Raw genomic sequence first — 24,558 nt, forward strand, 5'->3', positions numbered from 1 at the left:
CCGCTGGGGGTCTCCGAAGCCCCGGGTGGTGACCCCAGTGCATCGCCGCTAGGTGACCGGCCCTGGGCGGGCGGCGCGGCCCCACCACGATTGGCTGCTTCCCCGTGACATCACGCGGCTCGGGGAAAAGTGCGAGCGTGAGCGCGAGTCGGAGCCACAGCGCCGGGAGCTGCAGGCGGAGCAGGGGCCGCCCCTCGGCACCCGGTCCCCGCCCCCGGCCCTCGGCCCGGCTGCCCGCCCCGCCGGCCCGCGGGCCTCGCGTGTGTCCCGCCGTCTGTCCGGCGCCAGGGGAACGGGGCAGAGGTGGCGGGTGAGTGGACTCCACGGCCGCGCGGGGGTGGGGGCGCTCGCTGGGAAGAGAAGGGTGCGGAATTCCGGGACCCTCCGAAGGTGCCCAAAGGTGGGTCCGACAGGGATGGGGCATCAGACCTCTTCAGGGGCCGCCGGGGTGCTGGCAGCGGCGCAGGGCCGAAGGGTGGGGGAGTCCCCACTAAAGACAGGCCCGGGGTCTCCCGAAGCCTTCTCCAGGTGCGCCTCGGGGCGGGGACGGACGTTCAGGAGGTCAGGGGCCGGGCACTGCCAGCCCCCAGCCCCCGCAGAGCCAGAGACGGCCGTCGGGGGCGGGACCCCGGGTTCCATTCCCCCTTAGTGGCTATGCGGGGCGCTTGGGGATGGAGCCCCAGAGAGCCTTTCTCCCGCCGGCCTCTCCGCCCTCTCTCCCCTCTCTTTTGGGCCCGGGAGCTGCCAGCCCACTCGGGCCCAGGGAGTCTTCCATCAGCGACCTTGAGCCCCGACGGAAAGCGCTCCGGCAGGCTCCAGGTGCCCCTCCCCCACGCCAGGACTGCCCCCCCGCTGTATTCCAGGCTGGGAGCCGGGGAGATTCCGCTCCGGCCGCTGCGGGCCGAAGCGTCCGGCACAACGTAGGGTTGGGCCAAATCCCCTGCGCCCCTTTGCCTCCCGCGAACTCCGGAGTCTCTCTCCCGCCCCAGGGAGATAGGCAGCGGCCACAGCCTTGGAGGGAACGCCTAAAACCCGAGGACCTCCGCCCCAAACCGCTTCACAGGCGCCAAACGCACCCCCTCCCCTCTCGGCCGGGCAAAGGGGGGTTTCGAGGACCGGGGGAAGCGCGGGGCCCACGCCCGGAGGCTTCAGGAACTGCGTGCCAGGCGGGGAGGAGGGAGGGCGGGGCAGCGGAGAGCCGGAGCCCCTTGGACCCCAGCGGAAACGAGCAGAGGCTCCAGATGGACCCTGGAGGAAGCCTCAAGCCGGCCTTCGGGGCCGGAGCCCAGGGCTCGAGAAACCGGCGCCGCTTTGGCCGGCCGCTGGGGCCCGCACAGGGCCTCTGGAGAGGGGTGCCTGGCGAGCGGTGGAGGAGTGGAAACATCTCACCCGCGCCTGGCCCGAGCCCCGCGCCAAGCCTCCCCGTTACGGATGTCCTGCCCGCGCCCACTCGCCTGAGTTGAGCCCGGTGTCCCCCAAGCGCCCGTCGGGCGACTCTCGCAGCGGCCCCCTCGACTGAAGTCGGTACAAGCCTGGGACTCCGCGCCGCACGGTTGAGGACGCGGACACTGCCAGGCGCCCGGCTGGAACCGGGTCCCAAAGTCAGGTGTCCGTCGCAGCCCGTAGTGTAGTCTGGCCTCGACCTTTCCCCACCCGTCGGGACGCCGGCTCCCGGCCCGGACCTCTCAGACAGACGCCTAAGGTCTGGAGTGCGTCTCCCAGCGGGGGCATTGGATGCAACCGGTCACCCGCTGTCGGCCCTGCCTTCCCTCTGTGCAAAAGTAAACATGTACAGAGACACCGGAACCGCGTGCATCGTCCGGACCGCTGCCCCCGGGCACGCACACGCATGCACGTGCACGTGTCCACATGGCGCGGCCATGCTCACGCGGTCGCGGGCGCACTGGTATCCAGGCGTGGCCGTGCGCACGCGCGTGCAAATGCAGACAGCTACTAGCGTCTACTCGCGCTTCGCGGGAGTCACACACAAACAGAGCTCGCGCTCGTTCCCTCCCCCGCGCTCTGCGCCCGGTGCCGAGTGGAGTCGGGAGCCCTTAACTTTCCTACCCCGGAACCCCGCGCAGCGCCGAAGGCAGCCCCGGGACGGCGTCGGCCGGCGTCTGGCGAAGGGGCCCCGCGTCCCTTTTGTGTCTCACCCGGAAGGCCCTGCCGGGGGAGTGGGGGAGAGAGTGGGTGCTGGCTTCTCTATTCGAGGTGGCGTCGGAACTGGGGGGTGGTGGCGTACGTCGGTCGGGCGCTCCAGAGCTGGCACCCGGGGACCGACATTGCCATCTAGCGGTGCGCACGGCGCCAGGCAAAACGCACCAGACAAGCAGCTGTGGTCAGGCTGCCGGCAAAACCAGACGTGCAGGAAGATGCCAGGGGAGCTGCCCAAGGCAGGCTCAGAATGGGACTAAGCCACTGGCCTCCTGTTTGTCCTGGCGGAGTCTGGCCGCGGGGACAAGAAATGTCTTGTGGAAAGCGGGGGAGCCGGCAGGAACGGGTGGGGTGTCCCAGTGGTGTGGTTCCGAAGCGGGGAGACCAGAGGCAGGAGCTCAACTCTGAGCAGTGGCATCTTGAAGTGAAGTGAGGGGTCCTGGGTTCTGATCTCGTCCCCGGCCCTCCTTACAAAGTGGGTGACTTGGGACAAGTTCATGAACACTCTCCCCGTCTGTGAGAGAGCTGTTCCCACTGGGAGCTGAGGACGCCAAAGCACCTACCTTTTCAGGCTGTGGAAGGTGCAGAGAGAGTCCTGACTCATGGTTAACACTCAATAAACAAGAGTTCTCGTGTTTTCATAGCCGGCATCTCTAGCCATTGCCCTGAGCCTGCTGGCCTGTGTGTGGGCCCTGGGAGGCTAAGGTGAGAATTTTCCTGGGGCTGGCTGACAGCTCGCCCCTGCCCACCCTGCACCTGCTTGTGGAAGCCTGTCGGAGGGCAGGCACCTCTCTCTGCTGGGGCGACAGTCTTCCCAGCTCAGAGGGCAGCACTTGAACTTCCATTTCGGAGGCTCAGGGGGTGGTCAGAGCTGCAGAGAGGGCCGTATCTGGTCTCTGCCCTTGGCTCCTTGCGTGACCTTGGGGTGTCACCACCCCTTCTCAGCCACTCCTCCTGTGAACCAAGGATTCAGGAGCAGGAGGCCTGAAACAGGGTGACTGGGTCTTGTGTCTGTGCAGATGGAGCAGGGGGCCTGGCCTGGCCAGTGTGGCAGCGGCCGCCCTGGCACTGCCTCCAGTGTCCCGTGCATCTGCTCGCTGGGGAGCAAGTGCAGGTCTGATCCTGAGAGCTGCCCCAGGGTTGTCTCGGGACAGCAGCTGAGAAAGAGGGTGCAGGAGGCGGTGGCGGCTTCCCCCAGGCAGCCCGGCTGGACCCTGCTGCCTGCCAGCGGCCCAGGCTGCCGGGGTGGCGCCCCTGCCTCCACAGCCGGCCACGCCGCCCTCTCTTCCTCTCTGTCACACACAGACGCACAGAGCTCCGCGGCCGACCCTGCGCGTGGCTGCGATGGGGCCGTGTGCGTATGTGCGACGGCGTGTGTGTTGGCGGGTGTGAAGGAGGCTGGGCTGAGCGGCGGCCCTGGCGCGGCTGCTGGGCGTGGGCCTTCCTCACATGGATGGAAGAGGAAGAGGGGGAGGAGAACTGAAGAGGAGCCTGGGTGGAAGGGAGGGAGGCAGGGAGGCAGGGCAGGCTCGGGGTGGGGGAGGGGCGCTGTGGGCCTGGAGAAGAGCCCCTCCCCTCCCCGCCAGGAGCTGGCCGCAGGCTCCGCAGTAGCCCCTCTGAGACGTGGGTCCTTCCTCAGTGCCTGGGCACTTCCGGCTTCGGACTCCTCCGCCCCCAGCCGCACCTGCACGGCGCCCAGGGCCCTGGGACAGGGATGCCCCGGCGGCAGGTGCCTCTCTGGGTTCCTTCTGCACAGCACCCCAGGCCACACCCTGCCCCCCCCCCCCCCGCGCGCCTGTAGCTCTTCAGCCTCTGCCAGAAGTCCCCCCGCCACGCACACCCCCGCCAGCCTCCCTCGTGACATCCAGAAGCTACCGAACCTTGGTCAGGTTCCTGAACCTCTTTACGTCTCAGCTTCCTTACCTGTAAATAGAGGGAAAAAAAAAAAAAAAAAAAGGCAAACACCGGCCTCTCCGGGCTCGCGCGGCTGCAGTGAGTGGATACTCTAAGAGGCGGAGGAAGCGCCAGCCCCTTAGTATGTCGGCTGCTAATGGCTCCGCTTGTGTTTTTGCCATCGTCTCTACTGTCAGGACGGGAGATGTTTGTAGTTGAGAAATGACCCGGTGGGTGAATGCAAGCCCCTCTCTTGCCATTGCCCTTGACTGGGCCACTCTCTCGCAGCTCCTCATGTGGCTGCCCCAAGACCACATCCCGGAGGAGACCGGCCCTGATGGCCCTGTCACATCCTATGCGACTGGCTGACTCCACCATCAGCCTGCCTTATTTTCTTGCTGGTTCTTTGTGGGGGCTCCTGTGTTCGGATGCCTCCCTCCCCCCCCCACACTAGGTTGGTGAGACGGGGACCCAGTTGACTAACGGGTCACCTCTGGGACCCCAGTGCTCGGCATGTCATAGGGCCTCCAAGGACTCTCAGGGCGTGAACAGCTGAGGGGTGATGGGAACAGTGCTCTTGCGTCCTCCCTGCCCCCCGACTCCAGTTACCCTCTGCAGGACCCCTGCAGCAGTTTACCCCCTTCTCTCTCCTTCCTCCCCCCAGCCACTGTCCGCCCACCACTGCTGACCAAAATGGCGAACTTCACCCCAGTCAACGGCAGCTCCAGCAACCAGTCTGTGCGCCTGGTCACATCAGCCCACAACCGCTACGAGACAGTGGAGATGGTGTTCATCGCCACAGTGACGGGCTCGCTGAGCCTGGTGACCGTGGTGGGCAACGTCCTGGTGATGCTGTCCATCAAGGTCAACAGGCAGCTGCAGACAGTCAACAACTACTTCCTGTTCAGCCTGGCCTGCGCCGATCTCATCATAGGCGCCTTCTCCATGAACCTCTACACCGTGTACATCATCAAGGGCTACTGGCCGCTGGGCGCCGTGGTCTGCGACCTGTGGCTGGCCCTGGACTACGTGGTGAGCAACGCCTCTGTCATGAACCTTCTCATCATCAGCTTTGACCGCTACTTCTGCGTCACCAAGCCCCTCACCTACCCTGCCCGGCGAACCACCAAGATGGCGGGCCTCATGATTGCTGCTGCCTGGGTCCTGTCCTTTGTGCTCTGGGCGCCTGCTATCTTGTTCTGGCAGTTTGTGGTGGGCAAGAGGACGGTACCAGACAACCAGTGCTTCATCCAGTTCCTGTCCAACCCGGCCGTGACCTTCGGCACGGCCATTGCTGCCTTCTACCTGCCCGTGGTCATCATGACGGTGCTCTACATTCACATCTCCCTGGCCAGCCGCAGCCGGGTCCACAAGCACCGGCCTGAAGGCCAGAAGGAGAAGAAGGCCAAGACCTTGGCCTTTCTCAAGAGCCCCCTGATGAAGCAGAGTGTCAAGAAACCCCCACCGGGAGAAGCCGCCCGGGAGGAACTGCGCAACGGGAAGCTGGAGGAGGCCCCGCCCCCAGCCCTGCCGCCGCCCCCGCGCCCCATGGCCGACAAGGACACTTCCAACGAATCCAGCTCGGGCAGTGCCACTCAGAACACCAAGGAGCGGCCAGCCACAGAGCTGTCCACCGCAGAGGCCACCACGCCTGCCATGTCCGCCCCGCCCCTGCAACCAAGGACCCTCAACCCGGCCTCCAAGTGGTCCAAGATCCAGATTGTGACGAAGCAGACAGGCAATGAGTGTGTGACAGCCATCGAGATTGTGCCTGCCACGCCAGCTGGCATGCGTCCGGCGGCCAACGTGGCCCGCAAGTTTGCCAGCATCGCTCGCAACCAAGTGCGTAAAAAGCGGCAGATGGCGGCCCGGGAGCGCAAGGTGACTCGGACCATCTTTGCCATTCTGCTGGCCTTTATCCTCACCTGGACTCCCTACAACGTCATGGTTCTGGTGAACACCTTCTGCCAGAGCTGCATCCCCGACACAGTGTGGTCCATCGGCTACTGGCTCTGTTACGTCAACAGCACCATCAACCCCGCCTGCTATGCGCTCTGCAACGCCACCTTTAAAAAGACCTTCCGGCACCTTCTGCTGTGCCAGTATCGGAACATCGGCACTGCCAGGTAGGCAGGCAGCGGTGCCCTAGGAGGGGCTGGTGTCGCGTGTGTGTGCTGGGGGACCACACGGCTCACCTGCTGTGGGCGAGACAGCTGGAGGCACCGCTCTGTGGTCACGGTTGCTGAAGAGGCCTGAGGGCTCTTGAGACCGCGTGAGGCTCAGGAAGCAGATCTGGCTGCATCCGGAGGCCGGATCTCTCGGCCCAGGCTGAGGAGGCTCAGCCCCAGGAGTGTCTGAACTGGGACTCCCCTGGCCCATCTCCACCGCCCAGGCTTGGGAGGTGCACCTGCCCCGTGGTGTCCGGCTGGGCGGCAGCAGTCTAGAGACTAGACTAGGGAAGAGCTGAGGTGCTGGGCTCCAGGGGGAGCGGAAGGGTGGGGTCCCCTGTTCTGCTGTCATCGGTGCTTTCCGCCCCCTTGCACCCTGCATGTCGGCTCAGCCCCCTCCCCACATCTCACCCCAGGGGCAGGAATCTCCCCAGGCGGCAGCTCCTCAGCCAGGCGCTGGATGGATGGTAGGCACGAAGCGGCCAGCCACCCCCCCCTCCCGCCCCCAGTCCTGCCCGTCACATCCAGCTGGGGCATCAGGGAGGCCAGGATTCACACTCAGGAACCAGTCTCAGCCTCCTGTAGCTCCAGGCTGAGCTGAGTGGCCCACCTCTCCCGGGGATTGTCCCCAACCACAGGAGTCTGGGTGCAGTGGCGGTGGCTGTGGCCAGGGTTTCCACCTGCCCCCGTTGAGCCTCGCTCTGGCTTCTGCAGGGGTATGGGGGAGGCCTGTGGACCCCCGGGCTTCAGTGAGTATGCAACCCCCATTTCTGCCATCTCCAGCTGAGAGCTGCTGGTCCCCCCCCCGCCCCGCCCCAGCCTGGGAGAGCTGAGGCCAGCCAGGCTTAGAGGGCTGGGCTCGGTGGGGGGAGCACTTCCATTTTTGCTTTTTCCATGAGCCCTGGGGGGCACCTGCCACCAAGCCCCCAGGCCTTATAACCACCAGTCCCCAAAAACAAAGCTCCACAGCCAACTCCCCAGAGAGGGGCTTTTATATATTAAAAAAGAAAAGATTTTATTGGGAAAAGTTGGTTTATTTGTTTTCTTAGTAACATTTCATAGAGGGGGGGACAACAGGGGGTGGTGGGAGTCAAATCCCTTGGGGGGGAGCTCCCAGAATCCCTTGTCCCTCCCCACTTTGGGCACTTGGGGGTGTGTGGGGGAGGGACAGGGAAGAGGCAGGGCGTGATTGATAAAGCTAAGCATAGACAAAGGCACTGGTGGGTTCCATCTTCGGCCCGTGGGAGGGCGCCCATGGCGGGGCCCCAGGTGAGGCCGGGGCTCCTGGGCTTCCCAGTCTGGCCTCTAGTCCTTTGCCTTCCCTTTCTTGGCTGTAAAACAGGAAACACGCATGAGCAGAGCAGAGGTGGCCAGGTAGAGCCCCCGCCCCCTACACACCCAATGACAATCCTGCCCCCTGGTGGCTTCCGGGAAGCCAACCCGGAAGCAGGTGGGACTGGGCGGCCATGATGATGTCGGGATATCCCCAGTCCTAGCTTTCTACCTGCCACCGGAAAACCAGGCTCCCAAGCCCAGGCTTGGTCCCAGCAGCCCTGTTGCTCCCCCCAGGCTGCTGCAAGGCGGATGGAGCTAAGAGCCACAGGCAGCGTGGTTGAGCGTGGCAGGGCCAGATGCTGCCTCTGGCCGCAGGGGTGACAAAGACAAGCCTGCGGGGACAGTGCCCGCGGAACCCTAAGCCAGATGTGCCAACAGCCTGCACTTCTTCCCAGGGCCACTCTCTGGTACCTGCAGCTCTAAGGTGTCACCAAGTCACTGGCAGGGACCCAGAGCTCCAGACTTGGCTCCTGCCCTCCCAAGTGGCAGCCAGGTCTTGTGCCCACCCCCCAGCCTTCCCCCCACCACGACCTTTGGCCTTGGCTTTGGTCTTGGGGGTGCAGGGCTTGGTCACGCGGATGGTCTCCTGGCACTGGGCATTGTACCGAGCCTTCTTCAGGGTGCCTTGGCGGGCTTTGGTGCCCGTGCCCCCATCACACGCGCCCCAGCTATCAAACTTGTACTTGCAGTCCGCTGGCGGGAGAGAGCGCCCGGGGCCGAGGTCAGCCGAGGTTTCAGCGAGGTTCCGCCCCGCCCCCCGCACCTCGTTTCCTGCCCTCCCCTGCGCCCCCCTCCCCAACTCACCTCCAAACTCCTTCTTCCAGTTGCAGGGCAGCCTGCACCGGATGCGCTGTGTCTGGGCGCCACAGGTGCCCTCGCGGAAACCCACGCCGCAGTCCTTGCTGCTGGGGGTGCAGGGGCCCCAGGTCCACTCGGCGCACTCGCTGCCCGGGCCGCCCTTCACCTTGTCTGCAACGCACCGGGCGCGGGGTTCACGCGGGGACCGCCTGGGCTGGAGTCCCGGGCTCACGACCCAGGTGGCCAGCCCCGAAGTGGCGGGCCTCACCTTCCCGGCCCCGGGCCCTCCCTCGGCGACCCCTCCCTGCCACGTATGTCCCCGTCACCTTTCTTTTTGGCCACCGCGGAGGTGAGCGCCAGCAGGGCGAGAAGGGTGAGGAGGAGGACGCCTCGGTGCTGCATCCTGGGGGGTGGGGGGAGAACACGGGTCAGAGTCCCTCGCCCAGCCCCGGCCCCCTCCCCGGGGACCGTGAGCTTACGCCGCCCAGCCCCACTAGCCCCACTTTCCAGGCCGCTAAGGTGGCGGCGGTGGGACGGAGGACTTCGGGCTGCCCCGCGAGGAGGCATCTCCCTGGGGGATGCCTCGAGTCTGCGCTGCAGCTCAGACCCCGACCCCCGACCCCCGCCTCTAGATCCCCGGGCCGCGGGCGCCGCGCGCCCACCGCGGCCCCGCGCGCTCACTCGCTCGCTGCCGGCGATGCTTCGCTCCCTCCCGCGCCGGGCCCGTCCCGCTCCGGCCGCCGCGGCCCCTTTTGTCTCCAGAACCGGTCTGAGCCGGTCACATGGGCCCCCGCCCCCTCCCCTCCTCTCCCCACCGGGGAAGAACCCGCCCCGCCCCCTCCCCTCAAACCCGCGCCGCCCCCCATCCCCGCCTCCGCTCCCGCCCCGCGCCCCCCAGGCTGCGAGCCGGCTTCCCGGAGGTGATCGGCTTGGCCTCAGGTCTCAGACGCCGGACTCTCCCGGCCCCCGACACTCTGAGCCCCCAGCCCCAGCTTCCCGTCCCGGCCCCCTGCCCCCGACCCTGGGCCGTCTCCTATCCCCGCCGGGCGCCCGCGTCCCGACCGTTCACGCCTCTGGAGGGCTCGGGGCGCCGGTCCCCGCGAGGCCCCGCTCTGCCTCCCAGGCCACCTCGGCCCCTCAGCGCCGGCCCGCACCTCGGGCCGTCCCCCAAGTGGGCAAGGAGATGCTGGGCGGCCGGCGGAGCGCGGGCCCCGCACCTGGGAGAAGGGGCGCCAAAGGGACGCGCAGGGCGCACGCGCCCTTCCCGGAGCGCAGGTTTGAGGGGCGGAGGGGGGCGTTGGGGAGGAGGAGCCCCCGCGCCCGGTTTGGTGAAACTTGGAGAAGTGACAGCAGCCGTCTGAGAAGTTCCAGGCGCGGCCTGGCGGCGTCTGCGAACGAACGTCCAGCGCCTCGGACCCCGCGGCCTCAGGGGGCTCCTCTGCTGTGCCCCGCCCACCTCCGCCACGGGCCTGGGGGAGGGGGCTTGCTCGAGGCCGCAGGGCCGTAGCTCCGCGGCCGGGCCCCCCGCCCCACCTCTTTCACTTTCATTGTTATGGTCCCAGCGGGAAGCGGGAAGCTGCAGGAACCAGCTCCGCCCCCGGCCCCTCCAGGCTCCGCAGCCGGGCAGAGGTCAGGAACCCGGCAGGCCCTCGGACTCCACCCCCAGGCAGGGACCAGGAGGCCGGGAGCCCCACCCCCACCCACACCCCCGCGCGCGACGATAACGCGGCGGACCCCCCCCCCCAAAGACAGAAAAGCAGAAAGGGAAAAAAAAAATCCACTTTACTGAGTCACACCCAGCTGTAAACATGTCACCGTGAGAGCCCCGCCCCCACCCCTGGCCACGCAGTCCGCGGCGACACGCCTGGGTGCTGGGGAGGGTCACGGGGCGGGTGCCAAGCAGGGCAGCGGGCAGGCGACGGCAGCGGGCTCAGAGTCTCCGGGAAGAAGCCCGGGAGGGGGGTCGTGCAGGAGCGGGGCGCTGGACGCCAGGTGCCTGGGGAACCTCAGCCCCAAGCCTCCCAGGAGGGGCCTCCAGCCCCCAGCCCCGCCCCGGCCGCAGGCCACGCCCCGACGTCCAAGCCGGGCATCCGCTGTCCAGAAGGGCCCAGCCCCGGCCCCTGCACAGGCCCGTCCAGCCCAACCCGTTTCCTAATTCCCTGCGAGTCTCCGGGTTAGGCTGGGATCTGGGTGTGTGCGGAGGTGGACAGGTGACCCCCCCCCCCGCCCCCGTGCTCCTCAGAGTCCTGCCCTGGGTGGGCGCAGCACGGGGCTCCTTCCCTGGGACACGGGTCCCCCCGCGGCCATGCGACTGGAATGTGGCAGTGAGGCGGGCAGGGAGGGCGCTGCTCCTCTGGCTGTTCGGTGCCCCCTGTGCCCGGGGAGGGCCTCGCGGCTACACGGCGGTCTCCTGGTCCTCCCGCTGGACCATCTGGTAGTGCTGCCGGTTTTCCAGGTAGGCGGCCAGCTCCGTGTCCTGAGCCTTCTCGGCGCGCTGCCGGGGTGTGTCCCCCTGGGGGAGGGGGCGGGCCCAGCAGGGTGAGACAGAGGCCAGCCCACTGGCTCCTCCCGGCTGCCGCGGGCTCAGGTTTCTCCGGGGGTCTGGACAGTTTCAAATTCCTAAGCCCCACCCCGGCCTGGCTCCCAGGTCTGGGAGAGGTCGGCCCCGCAGCTCCGCTCACCTGCTGGTCCGTTTTCATGAGGGAGGCCCCGGCCTCCACGATGTAGTGGCAGATGGTGCGCTGGCCCAGGGCGGCCGCCTGGTGCAGACACGTCTCCCCACTGCGAGGCAGGGGCTGCTGGTGACTCCCCCCGCCCACCTGGCTCCCCGTGGCATCAGAAAGGGCAGGAGATCCAGGGCCCTGGGGCCAGGGGCATTGCCCAGAGGATGATAGACAGGCCAAATGGGGGGGGAGCAGGGCAGGCACTAGGGGAGGGCAGGGCGGATTTCCAGGGCACCCAGGGTCCTGCAGCGCCAGATACTCACTTTTCCTCCACGGCATCGAGGATCTCTGGAGGGGCTGGAGGGGGCAAGGGGATGGTCAGAGCGGCCAGCCTCCCTCCCCCTCCCCCCCCAGCCCAGGGGCACCTGCTCACCGTGGTCCAGCAGGTAGCGGACCACGTCCTTGCTGCCAGTGCTCACTGCGTGGTGCAGCAGCGTGCGGTTCCGCCCGTCGCGGTGCGTGAGGTCGCCTCCCGCTCGGTGCAGTTCCTGGAGCTGAGGGCAGGAGGCAGAGCAGGGCTGGGCCCCCTCCGGCCGCCCCTCCTTCCTGCTCACCCACAGCACTCCCTCTGGGGGTCTCACTGGAGAGACCGGAGGCCTCTCTCACCCCAGCGGCACGGACAACCAAGCTTTCTGGCTACACCAGGGATGGGTGGAATGAGACAGTTGCTGTGGGGACCCTGCAGAGTGCCGATGCCACCCATGACAGCACCTGAACGGGCCCCACTCCCCAGGGCCAGAGGGGGCTGCCGAGGGCAGCGGCTGCAGCCTGGAGCTGGTACCTTGCAGAAGTCGTTCCTCCTGGCGGCTTCAATCAGCTCCTCACCTGCACAGAACACCCGCCCGTCACGCCGGGGCCACAGCCAGGCCTGGATGCTGCGGTCACGTGTGTGATGCAGCACTGTGCAGAGATGCGTGCCTGCTGGGGCCTGTGTGCCCGGGGCGGGGCCTGTGTGTGAACGTGACCGCGGGGAGACCACACAGGCTCGGGGGCAGTTTGTGTATGACGGGGGCCACTCCCCCTGAGCCTCACTCCTACCCCCACGGAGAAAGAGGGGCCCTGGAGGGAGAGAGGCCTCACCTGGAGGGGGCGCGGCGTCCCCTTGCAGTAACCTGCAAACAGAGCAGGATGAGCTGTGACCGCGCTCAGCCCTGCGTGCCTGCCACCCTCCCCGGCCCCGACAGGTGGCGTCCTTCACACTTTCAACACTTTATTGAGCGCCGGCTACACACTGTTCTAGGCCCTGGGGGTACAGGCAGGGAACAAGACCTCGCTCTCATGGAGCTCACAGTCTAGCGCACCCAGACAGCAAATAAATAAGGGGTTCTGGGCAGCGGGAGTGCTGCCCAGAGCACAGGGTGGCTGCGGGGCGGGCGGCACCACGGCGTGGGGCTCCAGGAGTGGACGCAGGGTGTACAGAGCTGGGGAGTGGTGGGACGGGGAGCGGGAGGAAGCCCGGGCCTGGCCCGCAGCAGCCAGCCAGCCGGGGGAGGGCGGGCCGGGACTCACCGGGGCGTGGGTGAGCAGGGTGAGTTGGGGAGTGGGGAGGTGGGGGTTGGCAGGTCAGGCCGGGCCGATGCCCCCAGCAGCTCGGGGTCCAGGATGTAGATTTCGTCCTGTGCAATCTCAGTCACGTAGTTGAGGTGTTCCTGTGGGGGAAGTCAGGGCCGAGGGTCAAGGCTGAGGCTCAGGGCCTGCCAGGACCCCTGACGGCGGGGGATGAGGTGCAGACCCGAGAAAGCCTCCACTATGAGCACATGCGTGGGAGGGGGTGGCCGGGGAAGGGCCAGGCCAGTCCTGCTCCCCCTCCCCGCCTCCCCATGCCTTGTCGCCGTGGGCGCCTATGCGTTGGGCCCACCAGCCTCTTCCCACTGCCAAGCCTGTCCCCAGGGGACCTGGCCCTGGCCATCTCCTTCTTGGTCTCTGTTAGTGCCAACCCTGTGCTCTCCAGAGATGGAGGGCTGGGCCAGGGCCCGGGGGCCAGGGTGAGCCCACCCACCAGGGGGAGCTGACCGGGGTGGTGGGTGGGGACCAGCCGTGGCCGCAGCAGGCCTGCCGAGTCTTACCTGGGCGCGGTCGATCCTGTAGAAGCGGCTGGCAGTGGTGGCTGCGGGAGAGAGGGTCGCTGAGCACGAGGGAGGTCCTTGTGCAGGCCCAGGGCCTCTGCTGCCCCAACCCGGGCTCCCCCAGACAGAGCAGGCCAGCGCTGGGCCTGCCAGGAGCCAACGTCCCAGGGCGGACTCACCGTCCAGGAAACACCACTTGGGGGACAGTTTCTGGCACACGGGGGACTGCGCTCCATCACCTTCGGGCTCCTGCCGGGAGAGAAGCCAAGGCGGGGCGGGTCAGGAGGCGGCCGGCAGGGGCAGCACGGAGGCGGCCAGCCCGCACTCCCTACCTGCTGCAGCCTCTCGATGTGGGCTCGGCAGAGCTCCAGGTCGCTGTCTCCTGGGACCACCACGGTGCCCAGCGGCACAGCTGGAGGACGGAGCGCCGTGTCAGCAGCTGGCAGGGCCCTGGGCACCCGGCTGCCCTTCCCGCTCCCCGGCCCAGCCCCGCTGCCACTCACAAGCCTCCCTGAGCTGCTCCTTGTCGTAATGCAGGGCCTCGTAGTCGTGCATGCTGACTCTGCTCACCTGGATCCGGAGCTGCTCGGGCACCGGCTGCTGGCTGTGGGCAGGGTCGGCGAGAGGGGCCTCAGCGGCGGCCCTGCATGCCCCCCCCCCCCCGGCCGCAGGGACTGACGGGGAGGGGGGAGAGGGGCATACTCGCTGTGCAGGGGCGTGGCGCTCCGCCGCTTGGCCTTCTGCACCATGGTGGCCTGGTTGCGCAGGGCGATGCGGATGCGGGAGGCTGCCAGCTTGCAGGGCTCGCCATCCACCTGCACCGGGATGGCCTTGGACGTGCTGAGCAGCACCTCGCGGCACTGTGTCAGCCGCTCGCCGTGCCCGCCCACCTGCAGCGCGGCCTGTGGGCACGGGAGGCGCGGGTCAGGGGGGGCCCGGGCGCTGCTCCTTCCAGGGAGCATGGAGCCCAGAGTGACCCCCTTACAGCGCGGAGTGGGGGCCCCAGTCAACAGAGGGGAGGGGAAGGTGAGAACCTAGTCAGAGAGGAGGGCGGCGGGGGGGGACCCCAGAGGTTGCAGACAGAGGCAGGGAGGGCGAGACCTGAGCCAGAGAAGCGGGGAAGGGGGTGACCCCACTTCCATCTTCAGGCTGCACTCCCAGGCGCTGCGGCCACGGGGCCAGGCCACTCACCAGAGACGTCATGGTGAAGCCAATGACCTCGAGGTAGCCGTCATCGTGTCGCTGGGGCTCAAAGTCATGGTGCTCCCCAGGGTGGCCCCAGGGCATGGTGCCCGCGCAGTACCTGGGGGAGGTGACGGACGGCTCCCGTGTCTGATGCGCGGCGCCACAGGGCCCGCCTGGCGCCCGCCCCCTCACCTGGGGATGTTCAAGAAAACGATGCACTGGGGCTTCAGGTCCTGGATCTTGGGGGTCAGATCCGTCCCGTCGCACTGTCGGCAGGAAGGGGTGGTGTTCAGGGACGCTGCGCCGGGGAGGCCTTCCTCCCCGCTGGGCTCCCCCACTCACCACCACCCGGCCCCCCACATGCCCTCCCCAACTCATCACCACCTGCCCCCCACTCACCACCACCTGGCCCCCCACCTGCCCTCCCCAACACATCACCACCCACCCCCCACTCACCACCACCCAGCCCCCCACCTGCCTTCCCCAACTCACAACCACCCGGCCCCCCACTCACCACCACCCGGCCCCCACTCACCACCACCCGGCCCCCCACCTGCCCTCCCCCACTCACCACCAGCTGCCCTCCCCAACTCACCACTACCCAGCCCCCACTCACCATCACCCGGCCCCCCCACCTGCCCTCTCCAACTCACCACTACCGGCCCCCCCACTCACCATCACCCGGCCCCCACCTGCCCTGCCCAACTCACCACCACCCCTCACCCTCACTCATCACCCCCCCACTCAGCACCACCTGCCCCACCTGCCCTCCCTAACTCACCACCACCTGCCCCCCCCACTCAGCACCACCCACACCCACACTCACCACCACCCGGCCCCCCACCTGCCCTCCCCCACTCACCACCAGCTGCCCTCCCTAACTCACCACCACCTGCCCCCCCCACTCAGCACCACCCACACCCACACTCACCACCACCCGGCCCCCCACCTGCCCTCCCCCACTCACCACCAGCTGCCCTCCCTAACTCACCACCACCTGCCCCCCCCACTCAGCACCACCCACACCCACACTCACCACCACTTGCCCCCACATCTGCCCTCCCCCACTCACCACCACCCGCCCCACTCACCACCACCCGGATGTGTTTGGCCAGGTCCTTGGAGCTGCCCATGAGGAAGTCCGAGAAGGCTGTCTGTGGGACGAGAGAGTGTCGGAGGCGGGAGGTGGGGGGCGGGGGTAGGGGCCACCCCTCACAGCCCAGGGTCCGGGGAAGGCGTGCTGGCGGCCCCGCTCACCCCGGCATAGAACATCTTGTTCCGAAAGCGGCTGTTGAACTTCTCAGGGTTCGCCTCTGGGTGGAGACAAGAAATGGGGGCAGTCCATCGTGCTGAGCCTGCCAGAGCTGCTGGGCTCGTGCTGTGGGCGTGAGGTCTGCCCTTTCCCATGGACGCCCCTGGACCCCCCATCCCCAGTCTCCGGAGACCCCCCACCTGCCTCCTGCAGCAGGAGGCTGCCCACCTCGGGACTCGTGGAACTCCAGGGTGACGTGGGCGTCGAAGCCCAGGCTGAAGTAGTTGTTGAAGACATCCAGGGGCAGCTGGGAAGAGGCAGAGGGCCCAACATGAGGGCCGGGCCCGGCAGCCGTGCCCTCCCCGGGGCCCCCCAGCGGCTCCACGCTCGCTCGGCCCGGGGAGCCGTTCTCAGAGGCGTTTGGCACGGCTCACAGACCGCACCGAAGCTCACCCAGCTGCCGGGTGAGCCCCTCTGAGCGCCCGGCCAGCCCCTCTCCCCGCATTGCTCCCAGACACGCTGTGTACGGACGCCACAGTGTACGCTGCTTAGAACGGTGCCCGGCAGACAGCAGGTGCCCGGCAGGGATCTGCCAAGTGGCCGAGTGAACACCCATCGGCGGGCCCGGCAGCACCCACATCCCATATGGATGCCAGTACGTGTCCCGGCTGCTCCACTTCCAGTCCAGCTCCCTGCTAATGTGCCTGGGAAAGCAGGGGAGGATGGCCCAAATGCTTGGGCCCCTGCACCCACATGGGAGACCCTGAAGAAGTTCCTGTCTCCTGGCTTCAGCCTGGCCCAGCCCCTACCGTTGCAGCCATATGGGAAGTGAACCAATGGATGGAAGACCTCTCTCTGTAACTCTGCCCTTCAAATAAGTAAATAAATATTTAAAAGAAAACAAAAAAACCCAAAAACTCCTGGCTTTGGCCTGACCCGGCCCCAGCCACTGCAAATGCCTAGGGAGTGAACCAGCGGATGGAAGATTCTCTCTGTAAGTCTTTCAAATAAATAATTAAATCTTTTTATTTTTGGACATACTTTTTTTTTATTTTTTATTTTTTTTATTTTTTTGACAGGCAGAGTGGACAGTGAGAGAGAGAGACAGAGAGACAGGTCTTCCTTTGCCGTTGGTTCACCCTCCAATGGCTACTGCGGCCGGCGCGCTGCAGCCGGCGCACCGCGCTGATCCGATGGCAGGAGCCAGGTACTTATCCTGGTCTCCCATGGGGTGCAGGGCCCAAGCACTTGGGCCATCCTCCACTGCACGCCCTGGCCACAGCAGAGAGCTGGCCTGGAAGAGGGGCAACCGGGACAGAATCCGGCCCCCCGACCGGGACTAGAACCCGGTGTGCCAGCGCCACTAGGTGGAGGATTAGCCTAGTGAGCCGCGGCGCCGGCCAAATAACTAAATCTTAAAGTCAATGACCACGACTCCCAAGCTCAGAGTAAGCGGCGAGGTTTGGAGGCAGGGACCACCCCGCGTCCCAGCACCCCGGCTGGGAACCCTGGCGGACCCACCCGGTCAGTGGCACCCTCGTCTCGCTCCTCTGGCCCGGCCTCGGGGTTGGGCTCAGCGCGGAGGTCCCAGCGGTCCAGCTGCACCACGTTCCCCTCTTCCACGTGGGAGAGGATCTTGGATACGGGCTCGTCTGTGTAGCCCTGGTGGGAGGAGGCAGCCCCTGAGCCCCTGCTGAGGTTGAGACCCCCGCCCCCAGCTCCCGGCCACATGCCCACCCCTGCTGAGGGTGCTCACCCCGCCCCAGTTGAGGGTACGCGCCAAGTCGTTGCCGGTGCCCAGCGGCAGGATGGCCACAGGTGGTGGCGGCTTTAAGCGCAGCTGGTCCAGGGTGGAGAGAATCCAGCCGACCTGGAGGACAGCATGGCAGAGGCGGCTCAGGCAGAGCGGGCAGGGCACGCTGACCTCATGTGCCACGCCCCCAGCCCCCAGAGAACTCACCGTGCCGTCGCCCCCACACGCCAGGATGCGCAAGTTGTGCACCTTGCGGTACATCTCCAGCCTGGGGGGTGGGGGTGGGGACGACAGGAACAGGTTGGGATCTGAGCTGCGGCCTGGGAGCTGGATGACCTCTGAACTCCGCCCTGCCCTGCCCTGCGGGTACTTACGCCTCCTTGGGCCCTCCCTGGCTCAGGTCAAACACTTGTCGGGGGTTGAGATACCAGAGGAAGGACTGGATGATCTTGGCGCCCTGCGAGGGACAAGGGCATGCTGCAGGCAGTGGCTCCGGCGACGGGCCCGGCGAGGGGGTGGGGAGGCTGCACTCACCTGGTTGCCCCCACTCTTGGGGTTTACAAACACCAGCAGGGGCTTCATGAGGGGGGACGGGGTGGGCCTGATGATGAAGGGCCTCCAGCGGCCCTCCTGGGAGACACAGGGTCCGTGAGGCTCTTCCCAGCCCTGAGGTCCCCGCCCTCTCGCCCCCCCTCTCCCCTGGGCGCACCCTCAGGGACCTGGGGCCTGCTGAGCCCACGCTGTGCCCCCGACCCCCGCCGGCCCTGGCCCTGACCTCGGGCCCCTTCTTGCTGGACTTCCTCTTGAACGACGCCCTCTTTTTCTTCTTGCTCGCCTTGAGGGTGTTCTGCAAGGGAAGCAGGGGCCGTGGCGGCACGGTGGGTAGGCCGGGCTGGCGGCTCCGGGCCCGCCCGAGCACGCGGCACTCACCTGCGGCCTCCGGGCGCGCAGGATCCAGGTGGGCGGGATGACCACGGCCGCGTGCACCCCCAGCGAGCACGGCTCCTCAATCTGCTGCAGCATGAAGCAGGACACCTTGCTGTGGTACTGGAGCAGAGCACGGGGAGGCTGAGCGGAGAGCCGGGGGCTGCGGACCCGCCCGGGGCAGGGGCAGCCGGGGCGCACCACTCACCGCCTGCTTGCACCAGGAGCAGCTGATGGCCACGATCTCCTTGCTGTGGAAGGTGAACTTCTGCTGGAAGCCCTGGGGGGCAGAGGGGTGGCTGGGCGCCGGGGGCTGCCAGGCCACACAACCGGGCCCTCCTCGGCTGCCAGCTTCCCTTCCCCCAGGAAATGGAGCCCTTTTCCAAAATTAGGGGAAAAAAAAAAAACCTAACAGAGAAGTGCCCCTGAGAGTTGACGCTGACTGAGGGGCCAGACGAGCAGGGGCATGGGGGCTGGCACTGAGGCAGTGCGACAAGCCTGCAGTACCGGCATCCTATATGGGCGCCGGTTCGAGTCCTGGCTGCTCCTCTTCTCATCCAGCTCCCTGCTAATGCACTTGGGGAAGCAGTGGAAGATGGCCCAAGTGCGTGGGCCCCTGCACCCATGTGGGAGACCCGGATGGTAGTCCAGGTTTCTGTTCCTGGTTTCATTGAGGGACTGAACCAGAGAATGGAAGATACCCCTTTCTCCCTCTCCCTTTCAAAATAGATAAATAAATAAATCTTTAAAAGAAAAAAAAAATGGAGGCAAGGAAGCGAACGACGCCCCCGTGGGCGTCTGGGAGACCCGCACAGGCTCACAGGGGCTCTGGGAGGCGCTGCACAGGTCCCCCCGCAGCGGGGCAGGGGCTCACTGCACAGCTGGGCACGCCACAGCTGTGCGGCAAACATCCGCGGAGAGAACTTCCTGCCTTGCTCAGCCCAGGGACAAGAGCGGACGGACGCGTCAGGGCAGGCAGACTGAGCGCCCTCCTGGGGCTCTGCGGCCACAGCCAGTGGTGGACCTGCACCGGGCGGAGCCCTCACCTTGCCACAGTGCCGACACTTGCCGTCCTGGCGCCTCCTGTGCACCCAGTGGTGCCGCACGAAGGTTGGCTGGGGAGCGGAGAAAGGTTACTGCAGTGAGCGGGGAGGGGCGGCCCGCAGCCCGTGGTCCACCAGGGAGGGCTGGGGGCTGGGGGCATGAGGTGAGGAGGCGAGGCTGAGCCACGGGGGACAGAGGGAAGCAGCAGGCGCCAGCCCCCACAGGCCAGCCAGCCTCACCCCCACGGACCTTCCCCTGCCCGGGGAGCTGGGGCCCCCTGGTGGCCCGGGGCAGCACTGCAGGGAGGTCCACTCACCTCCCGGACATTCCTGGAGCCCGATTCCCGGAAGGATGGCTTACAGCGGAAATTTATCTGTGGAACAAGGCAGTGACCACCAAAGGGTTGGGACTTTCCTTCCTTTGGGGTCAAGGCATCTGGCCAGGCCGGGGTCACCCAGCGTCATCCTCACAGTAAGCTGTACCCCAAGTCTCCCCTGGGAGCCCTCCGAGCACGGGATGCCCCCCTCAAGTCCCCCTGCCCACCAGCCACAGGGTCCTCTCCTTCCTCTGCCCAGGGCCAGGGAGGGAGGGAGGAGTTCCCTGTCTGTCTCCCCATGAAAGGGGGCCCCGGGGGGCTCATCCTCTGCCTCTCCTCACCCTCCTGCACCCCTGGACAATGCAGCCACCAGTTCCTGCCACACACCGAGCTGACCGGGTGCTGACTCGCTGAGCCCTGGCTCAGCTCTCACCCCAGCCGAAGGGCTCCACGACGCCTGGGACTGTGTGTCTACTTTTCCTACCGGTCCTGGTCCCTGGCCCAGCCCAGAAGAGGTGTACGGGGGCCAGGGAGGCAGCCACGCTGGCCTTCCTTGTTCGTGCCCTTCCCAGCGCTAAGGGCTTTGCTGAGGACTGGCCTAGGTTCGTGTAGGCGGGGGAGCCCTGGTCTGCCCCGCAACCCCACGACCCCTGGCTTGACCCGCCGTGGACAGGGCCTTGCGAGGAAGATCTCTACAGAGGCAGCGTGGAGGCGGCAGAGCCAGGCTTGGGAGTGATACCGGACAAGCCCAGCCACAGGGAATCAATCTGCCAGGCACAGTTTGGATGACCACAAAGGCACAGGGGCTGTCCGTCATTCATCAACACACCCCACTGCGCACTGAGCCCTCTCCGTGCCAGCCCTGCTCCAGGCAGTGAGGACACAGCGCGGGGCGGTGGGCAGGGGCATTTTGGTTCCAGGGTCCTTGAGCCCTAGGTTCCACGCTTGCTGGATCACTCCTGGCAGGCGGTGTACGTGCAAAGCGCACACGCACGTGCACACACCTGTATGTGCTACCAGGGCTTCGGTGCCCAAAGGGGAAGGCGGGAAGGTCCGAGCAGCCACTTACCTTCTCCAGCTGCTCAATGCAGGGGGTGTGCACCACGATCTTGCAGGCTGCGCACTTTCTCCGCGACACTGACTTCTGCTGCGGGACAGAGGGAGGGGGCTGCAGGTCACTCCAGCCGGACCCGGCCTCAGGGCAGGCAGAGAAATCCTCTGCATCTGGCCCAGCGCTGCCCCTCCACGTGCGCTGGGGACCCCCCGCCTGGTGCCTGGCATCAGGACAAAAGCCCCATTCCCCTGGCCACCGGCAGCGCGCTCAGGGGAGAGAGCTGGTTTCCACCTTCCCCAGGCCAGCAGGAGTCAGACCCTGCTCTACCGCCAGGGGGCAGCAGGCCACAGGGCAGGCACTCACCAGCATCTTGGCTACACAGTACTGCTCCCCAACATAGCAGAAGTCCCCCGACACGTTGGTCTCGAACCAGATGTGCTCCCCATACGTTGCTGACTCCTAGACCACGGGGCAAACGTGCTCAGCGCCTGCAGGCAGCTCGGCCCCGCCATGCGCCCTGCCACGCTTCTCTCGCCCATGACATTCTCGCTCCAGCCACCACTCTCTGCTAGGCTGTCCCCTCTTCCCCACTGTCCCTACTCTTAAAGGCTTGGCTCAAAGGTGGTACCCCCCACCCCAGGACTGCCGGGACCGCACAGGCCCACGGGCTCCTGCCCTGGCCGCCCAAAGCGCGTTCCGGCACATCAGCCCCCTCTGCCTGCCACGCCACTCACACTCCAGTCCACGGTGCTCCGGATCTGCCGCTCAGACTCGCCGCACAGGGCCCCGGGGGCCGGCGGGGGAGGAGCCAGGTGCGGGAGGCCGGACTTGGTGATGGCTTTCCTACAGAGGAGACGACAGCTGAGGCCAGACGAACCTCACTTCCTTCCCGCCCCACCTGGGGTCTCTGCCCACATTGCGGCAGGACCTTGAGACTCCCTGCACGAGCCCACTCGCTCCGCCGGCCGCGGCGGTACCTACACAAGCAGGGCGCTCCACGCCTGGGTTCCGGCTGACTTGCGCCGTAGGGCTACCTGGCGCCTGCGGCATAGGGGGCGCACGCGGGCCGGCACCACGGAGCCCGCCGCCGCGCCCGAGGCTCTTCGACCGCCCGGGCCGAGGTGCTGGCCTGAGAGCCGCTGCTGGCTGAGGCGCCGGTAGCAGCCATGCAGGCCCCAAAGGGCACAGCCGTAGACCACGTCGGCAGGGAGCAGGTGGGAGGAGGCCCGGCGCAGGCAACGCGGCAGGGGCAGCCGTGGCCGGACGCCCCAGTGCCGGGGGCGCCCTGGTGTCGCGGTGCGTGGCTGCGCAGCACTCGGTGCGCCAGCTGTCGCATCTTCCTCCTTGACCCCCTCTTCCTCCTCTTCCTCCATGCCCACAAGCCCAGTCAACAGCAGGGGTGCCCCCAGCAGCCGGGTCCCCACAGCGGTGGCTTGTAGGCCGGGAACCTCCTCCACGGCGAAGCGGGGGTTGCAGGCAGGGGGTGCGGTGCTGGAGCGGCGGCGGCGGCTGCTGCCCTGCGCACCCACCCCGCAGCCCAGGAAGCAGCCCTGGAGCTGTGCGCTGGAGCTGGAGCGGCGCCGCTGAGCCAGCGAGGAGGAGGCCTGCCCCGCGGAGGAGCGGCGCCGGGCCTTGCCCGTGGGCAGCCCCACACTCCCGCGCCGCCGCCGGAAGTGTCTCCTAAGGGTCTCCATGGGCCAGGGCGGGCGGGCGGCTGTAGGGCACAGAGACCAGCAGCATCAGGAGCCGGGCCCTGCCTTGCTCGCAGCCTGCACCCGGGGAGGGAGGGCTGAGGGCAGCCACGGCTCTGGCCTCCGGGAACAGGGCATCTGGGCCACCAGGGTATTCTCAGGGGGGCCCTGATGCTCACCTAGGAGTTCTCGGTAGGAGGGGCCTCCCCTGCCCGGCACCGTAATCCACAGGGCCCTGGGCCCACAGCCCTTGCCAGAAGCTGATGGAAAACGGAAGCTAGAGCAGGCCGAGGGCCCAGGGCTTGCCCCTGGCTGTGGGTGGGCGTCTGGCTTTGCCCTGTGCAGGTTAGGCTGCCCCTCCTGGCACACGCCAAGCTACGACAAGGAAACAGGGCTCTCTGTGCCTGGTATCACCCAGACCCTCCCGGCCCTTGGTGCTGGCTCAGGGGTCAAAGGTGCCAGGGCGGGAGAGCAGGTTTCAGGGAGCTGGGGTCAGCTTACCCGCAGGAGCCGCCCCCCCTTCACTGAGGGGACACCCAGGCCTCCAGCCAAACGCCCAGCCCCCAGGCTTGGGGCGCGCCTGCGCATCTGTGGGAGTCCCGGGAAGCACGTGGGCTACACAAGGGCTGTGTGCGGCCTTTCTGGAGGGCAGGGCATGCCCGTCCCAGGCCGAGGCCCTCCCCGCCCTGTGCCCTGTCCTGGGCCCTGGTGCAGACACTAAGCAGCCCTCGGCTCCCTCCGCACCGAGGCTCCACCCTTGCTGAAGCTGTGCCCCGCTCGCCTCCTCCACTGGCCAAGGGTATCAGGCTCATGGCCCCCACATGGGGGGGGGGTGTGCCCAACAGTCGCGCAGGGGCAGGGAGCCGGGACTGGCTCAGGGTTCCAGGGCCACCTGCAGCCTCCATCAGATGTTCTCAGGGCCCTGAGGCTGCGACAGGCTGAGGGAAGTCCCAGCATGGGACAGCGCGGTGGCAGCCGAGGTGCTGGGGGAAATCCAGCGTGGGGCCAGAGATGGCGCCTGCTCCTCCAACCCACCCGACTCTCTGCTTTGCCCCGTGGCTGGCGTCGGCAGCTTCAGACCAGGTGCAGGGGTGCTGAGGGAGGGGCACCCGTGGCTGGAGAAGCAGGGCCCAAGACTGCTTGGCTCCGGATCTCTGCCTGGGACGAGTCCCTAGGTCCCGCTGATGAGCAGAAGGGCAGGGCAGAGTTCTCGGCTCCAAAAAAGTGGCCCCCTTACACCAGACCAACTGGGCAGGACAGTCCCAAGGGCAGGGAGCGCCCGCTCCACACACACTCGAACCAGCCGGCCAGCCGCAACCTCCCCAAGAACAGCCGCTGTGTCACACTGGTCCTGCCGGGGACAGCCAGTGAGGAGCCAGTGTGGGAACTCGATCTCTGCCCCACCCCCAGCACCTGAGAAGGGGGAGCAGCTGGCTGGGGAGGGGAGGGGAGGGACCTGGAGGAGGGAGACTGACAGTCCCACTAACTACCCATTGCGTGACAGGCTAGGCACTCTCATCTCTGCTCCCCACCACTGCCCGAGGAGGAAGACAGGACAGAGATGAGGAGACTGAGGCCTGGAGAGGCCCGGCAACACGCCCATGGGCTCCGGGACATCCGCAGCAGAGCCAGCACTGGAAGCCAGGCCGGGGTCCCCTCTGGGTCCCGACAAGAGCGGCATGAGGCCCGCTACCCGCTGCTGCCACAGCCTGGGCCAGCACTCCCCACCCGGTGACAGCTGCCTGGCCTGGAGGAGATTAGTCACCCGGACACACCGCCTGATGCTAGTGTCACCCAGAAAACAAAAGGCCACAGTCAGTGTGGGGGAGGTGCTGCGGGGAGGGCTGGGCCCTGCCTGCTGCCCCAGACCCACGGCCACGGGGCCAGGGAGCAGAGGCGGCCAGCACAGCCCCGCTGAGGGGTGCTCCATTGGCACACTGCTGGGGGGCCCCAAGTCCAGATCTGCTCAGGAGTCTCTCGGCAGACAGCAAGGCGGCCCAAGCCAGGCCAGCACCGTGGCCACGTGCACAGCCTCAGTTTCCCCATCTGTCCACAGGACTGTCCGTCCTGCAAGGCTCCCAGCGTCCTGACCCCGGTGCCCATGCTTCCTGTGCCTCCGTCTCCATAGAAACCACTCTCTGGTCAGCAGGCGCCTGACTCCGCACTTCCTATCCCGACCACAGGGGCTTCTCCGGGTCT

The 24,558-nt window shown here is 67.1% G+C and overlaps 3 protein-coding genes across 16 annotated transcripts in view; 1 reads left to right on the forward strand and 2 right to left on the reverse strand.

The window, feature by feature from the left end:
- Positions 1–4,743: 4,743 nt before the first annotated feature.
- CHRM4 (cholinergic receptor muscarinic 4) lies at positions 4,744–6,180 on the forward strand. Its single transcript, NM_001198936.2, has one exon. The coding sequence runs from the start codon at positions 4,744–4,746 to the stop codon at positions 6,178–6,180; it is 1,437 nt and encodes a 478-aa protein (NP_001185865.1).
- A 1,051-nt stretch (positions 6,181–7,231) lies between these two features.
- On the reverse strand, positions 7,232–9,925 carry MDK (midkine). 3 transcript variants are annotated; one of them, XM_051830644.2, is made up of 5 exons: positions 9,569–9,925; positions 8,678–8,754; positions 8,358–8,522; positions 8,085–8,246; positions 7,232–7,549 (listed from the first exon to the last, which is right to left on the reverse strand). In XM_051830644.2, exons 2-5 carry the CDS (start codon positions 8,751–8,753, stop codon positions 7,524–7,526), a joined length of 429 nt encoding a protein of 142 aa, XP_051686604.1. In that variant the 5' UTR covers position 8,754; positions 9,569–9,925; the 3' UTR covers positions 7,232–7,523.
- A 187-nt stretch (positions 9,926–10,112) lies between these two features.
- Positions 10,113–24,558, reverse strand: part of DGKZ (diacylglycerol kinase zeta) — a 37,015-nt gene continuing 22,569 nt past the window's right edge. For 3 of the 12 annotated variants that reach the window (XM_070071097.1, XM_070071101.1, XM_070071103.1), the window contains exons 2-31: positions 21,403–21,511; positions 21,032–21,127; positions 20,684–20,761; positions 19,615–19,671; positions 19,301–19,369; positions 18,463–18,534; positions 18,261–18,377; positions 18,040–18,177; positions 17,865–17,960; positions 17,705–17,787; positions 17,538–17,598; positions 17,334–17,447; positions 17,099–17,239; positions 15,806–15,884; positions 15,583–15,638; positions 15,417–15,479; positions 14,518–14,591; positions 14,332–14,443; positions 13,843–14,042; positions 13,644–13,744; positions 13,473–13,552; positions 13,320–13,389; positions 13,141–13,181; positions 12,584–12,723; positions 12,155–12,186; positions 11,856–11,899; positions 11,448–11,568; positions 11,338–11,371; positions 11,033–11,132; positions 10,113–10,863 (exon numbers count right to left, since the gene is read on the reverse strand). In XM_070071097.1, coding sequence (XP_069927198.1) covers positions 10,747–10,863; positions 11,033–11,132; positions 11,338–11,371; positions 11,448–11,568; positions 11,856–11,899; positions 12,155–12,186; positions 12,584–12,723; positions 13,141–13,181; positions 13,320–13,389; positions 13,473–13,552; positions 13,644–13,744; positions 13,843–14,042; positions 14,332–14,443; positions 14,518–14,591; positions 15,417–15,479; positions 15,583–15,638; positions 15,806–15,884; positions 17,099–17,239; positions 17,334–17,447; positions 17,538–17,598; positions 17,705–17,787; positions 17,865–17,960; positions 18,040–18,177; positions 18,261–18,377; positions 18,463–18,534; positions 19,301–19,369; positions 19,615–19,671; positions 20,684–20,761; positions 21,032–21,127; positions 21,403–21,511 — 2,695 coding nt within the window. In that variant the 3' untranslated portion in view covers positions 10,113–10,746. Of the gene's footprint in view, positions 10,864–11,032; positions 11,133–11,337; positions 11,372–11,447; positions 11,569–11,855; positions 11,900–12,154; positions 12,187–12,583; positions 12,724–13,140; positions 13,182–13,319; positions 13,390–13,472; positions 13,553–13,643; positions 13,745–13,842; positions 14,043–14,331; positions 14,444–14,517; positions 14,592–15,416; positions 15,480–15,582; positions 15,639–15,805; positions 15,885–17,098; positions 17,240–17,333; positions 17,448–17,537; positions 17,599–17,704; positions 17,788–17,864; positions 17,961–18,039; positions 18,178–18,260; positions 18,378–18,462; positions 18,535–19,300; positions 19,370–19,614; positions 19,672–20,683; positions 20,762–21,031; positions 21,128–21,402; positions 21,512–21,649; positions 22,383–24,558 lie in introns of all 12 variants that reach the window. The other 9 variants (XM_070071107.1, XM_070071111.1, XM_070071112.1 and 6 more) reach the window with 5 other exon arrangements.

This window comes from Oryctolagus cuniculus, chromosome 1 (genome assembly GCF_964237555.1).
Source record: "Oryctolagus cuniculus chromosome 1, mOryCun1.1, whole genome shotgun sequence".
NCBI lineage: Eukaryota > Metazoa > Chordata > Mammalia > Lagomorpha > Leporidae > Oryctolagus > Oryctolagus cuniculus.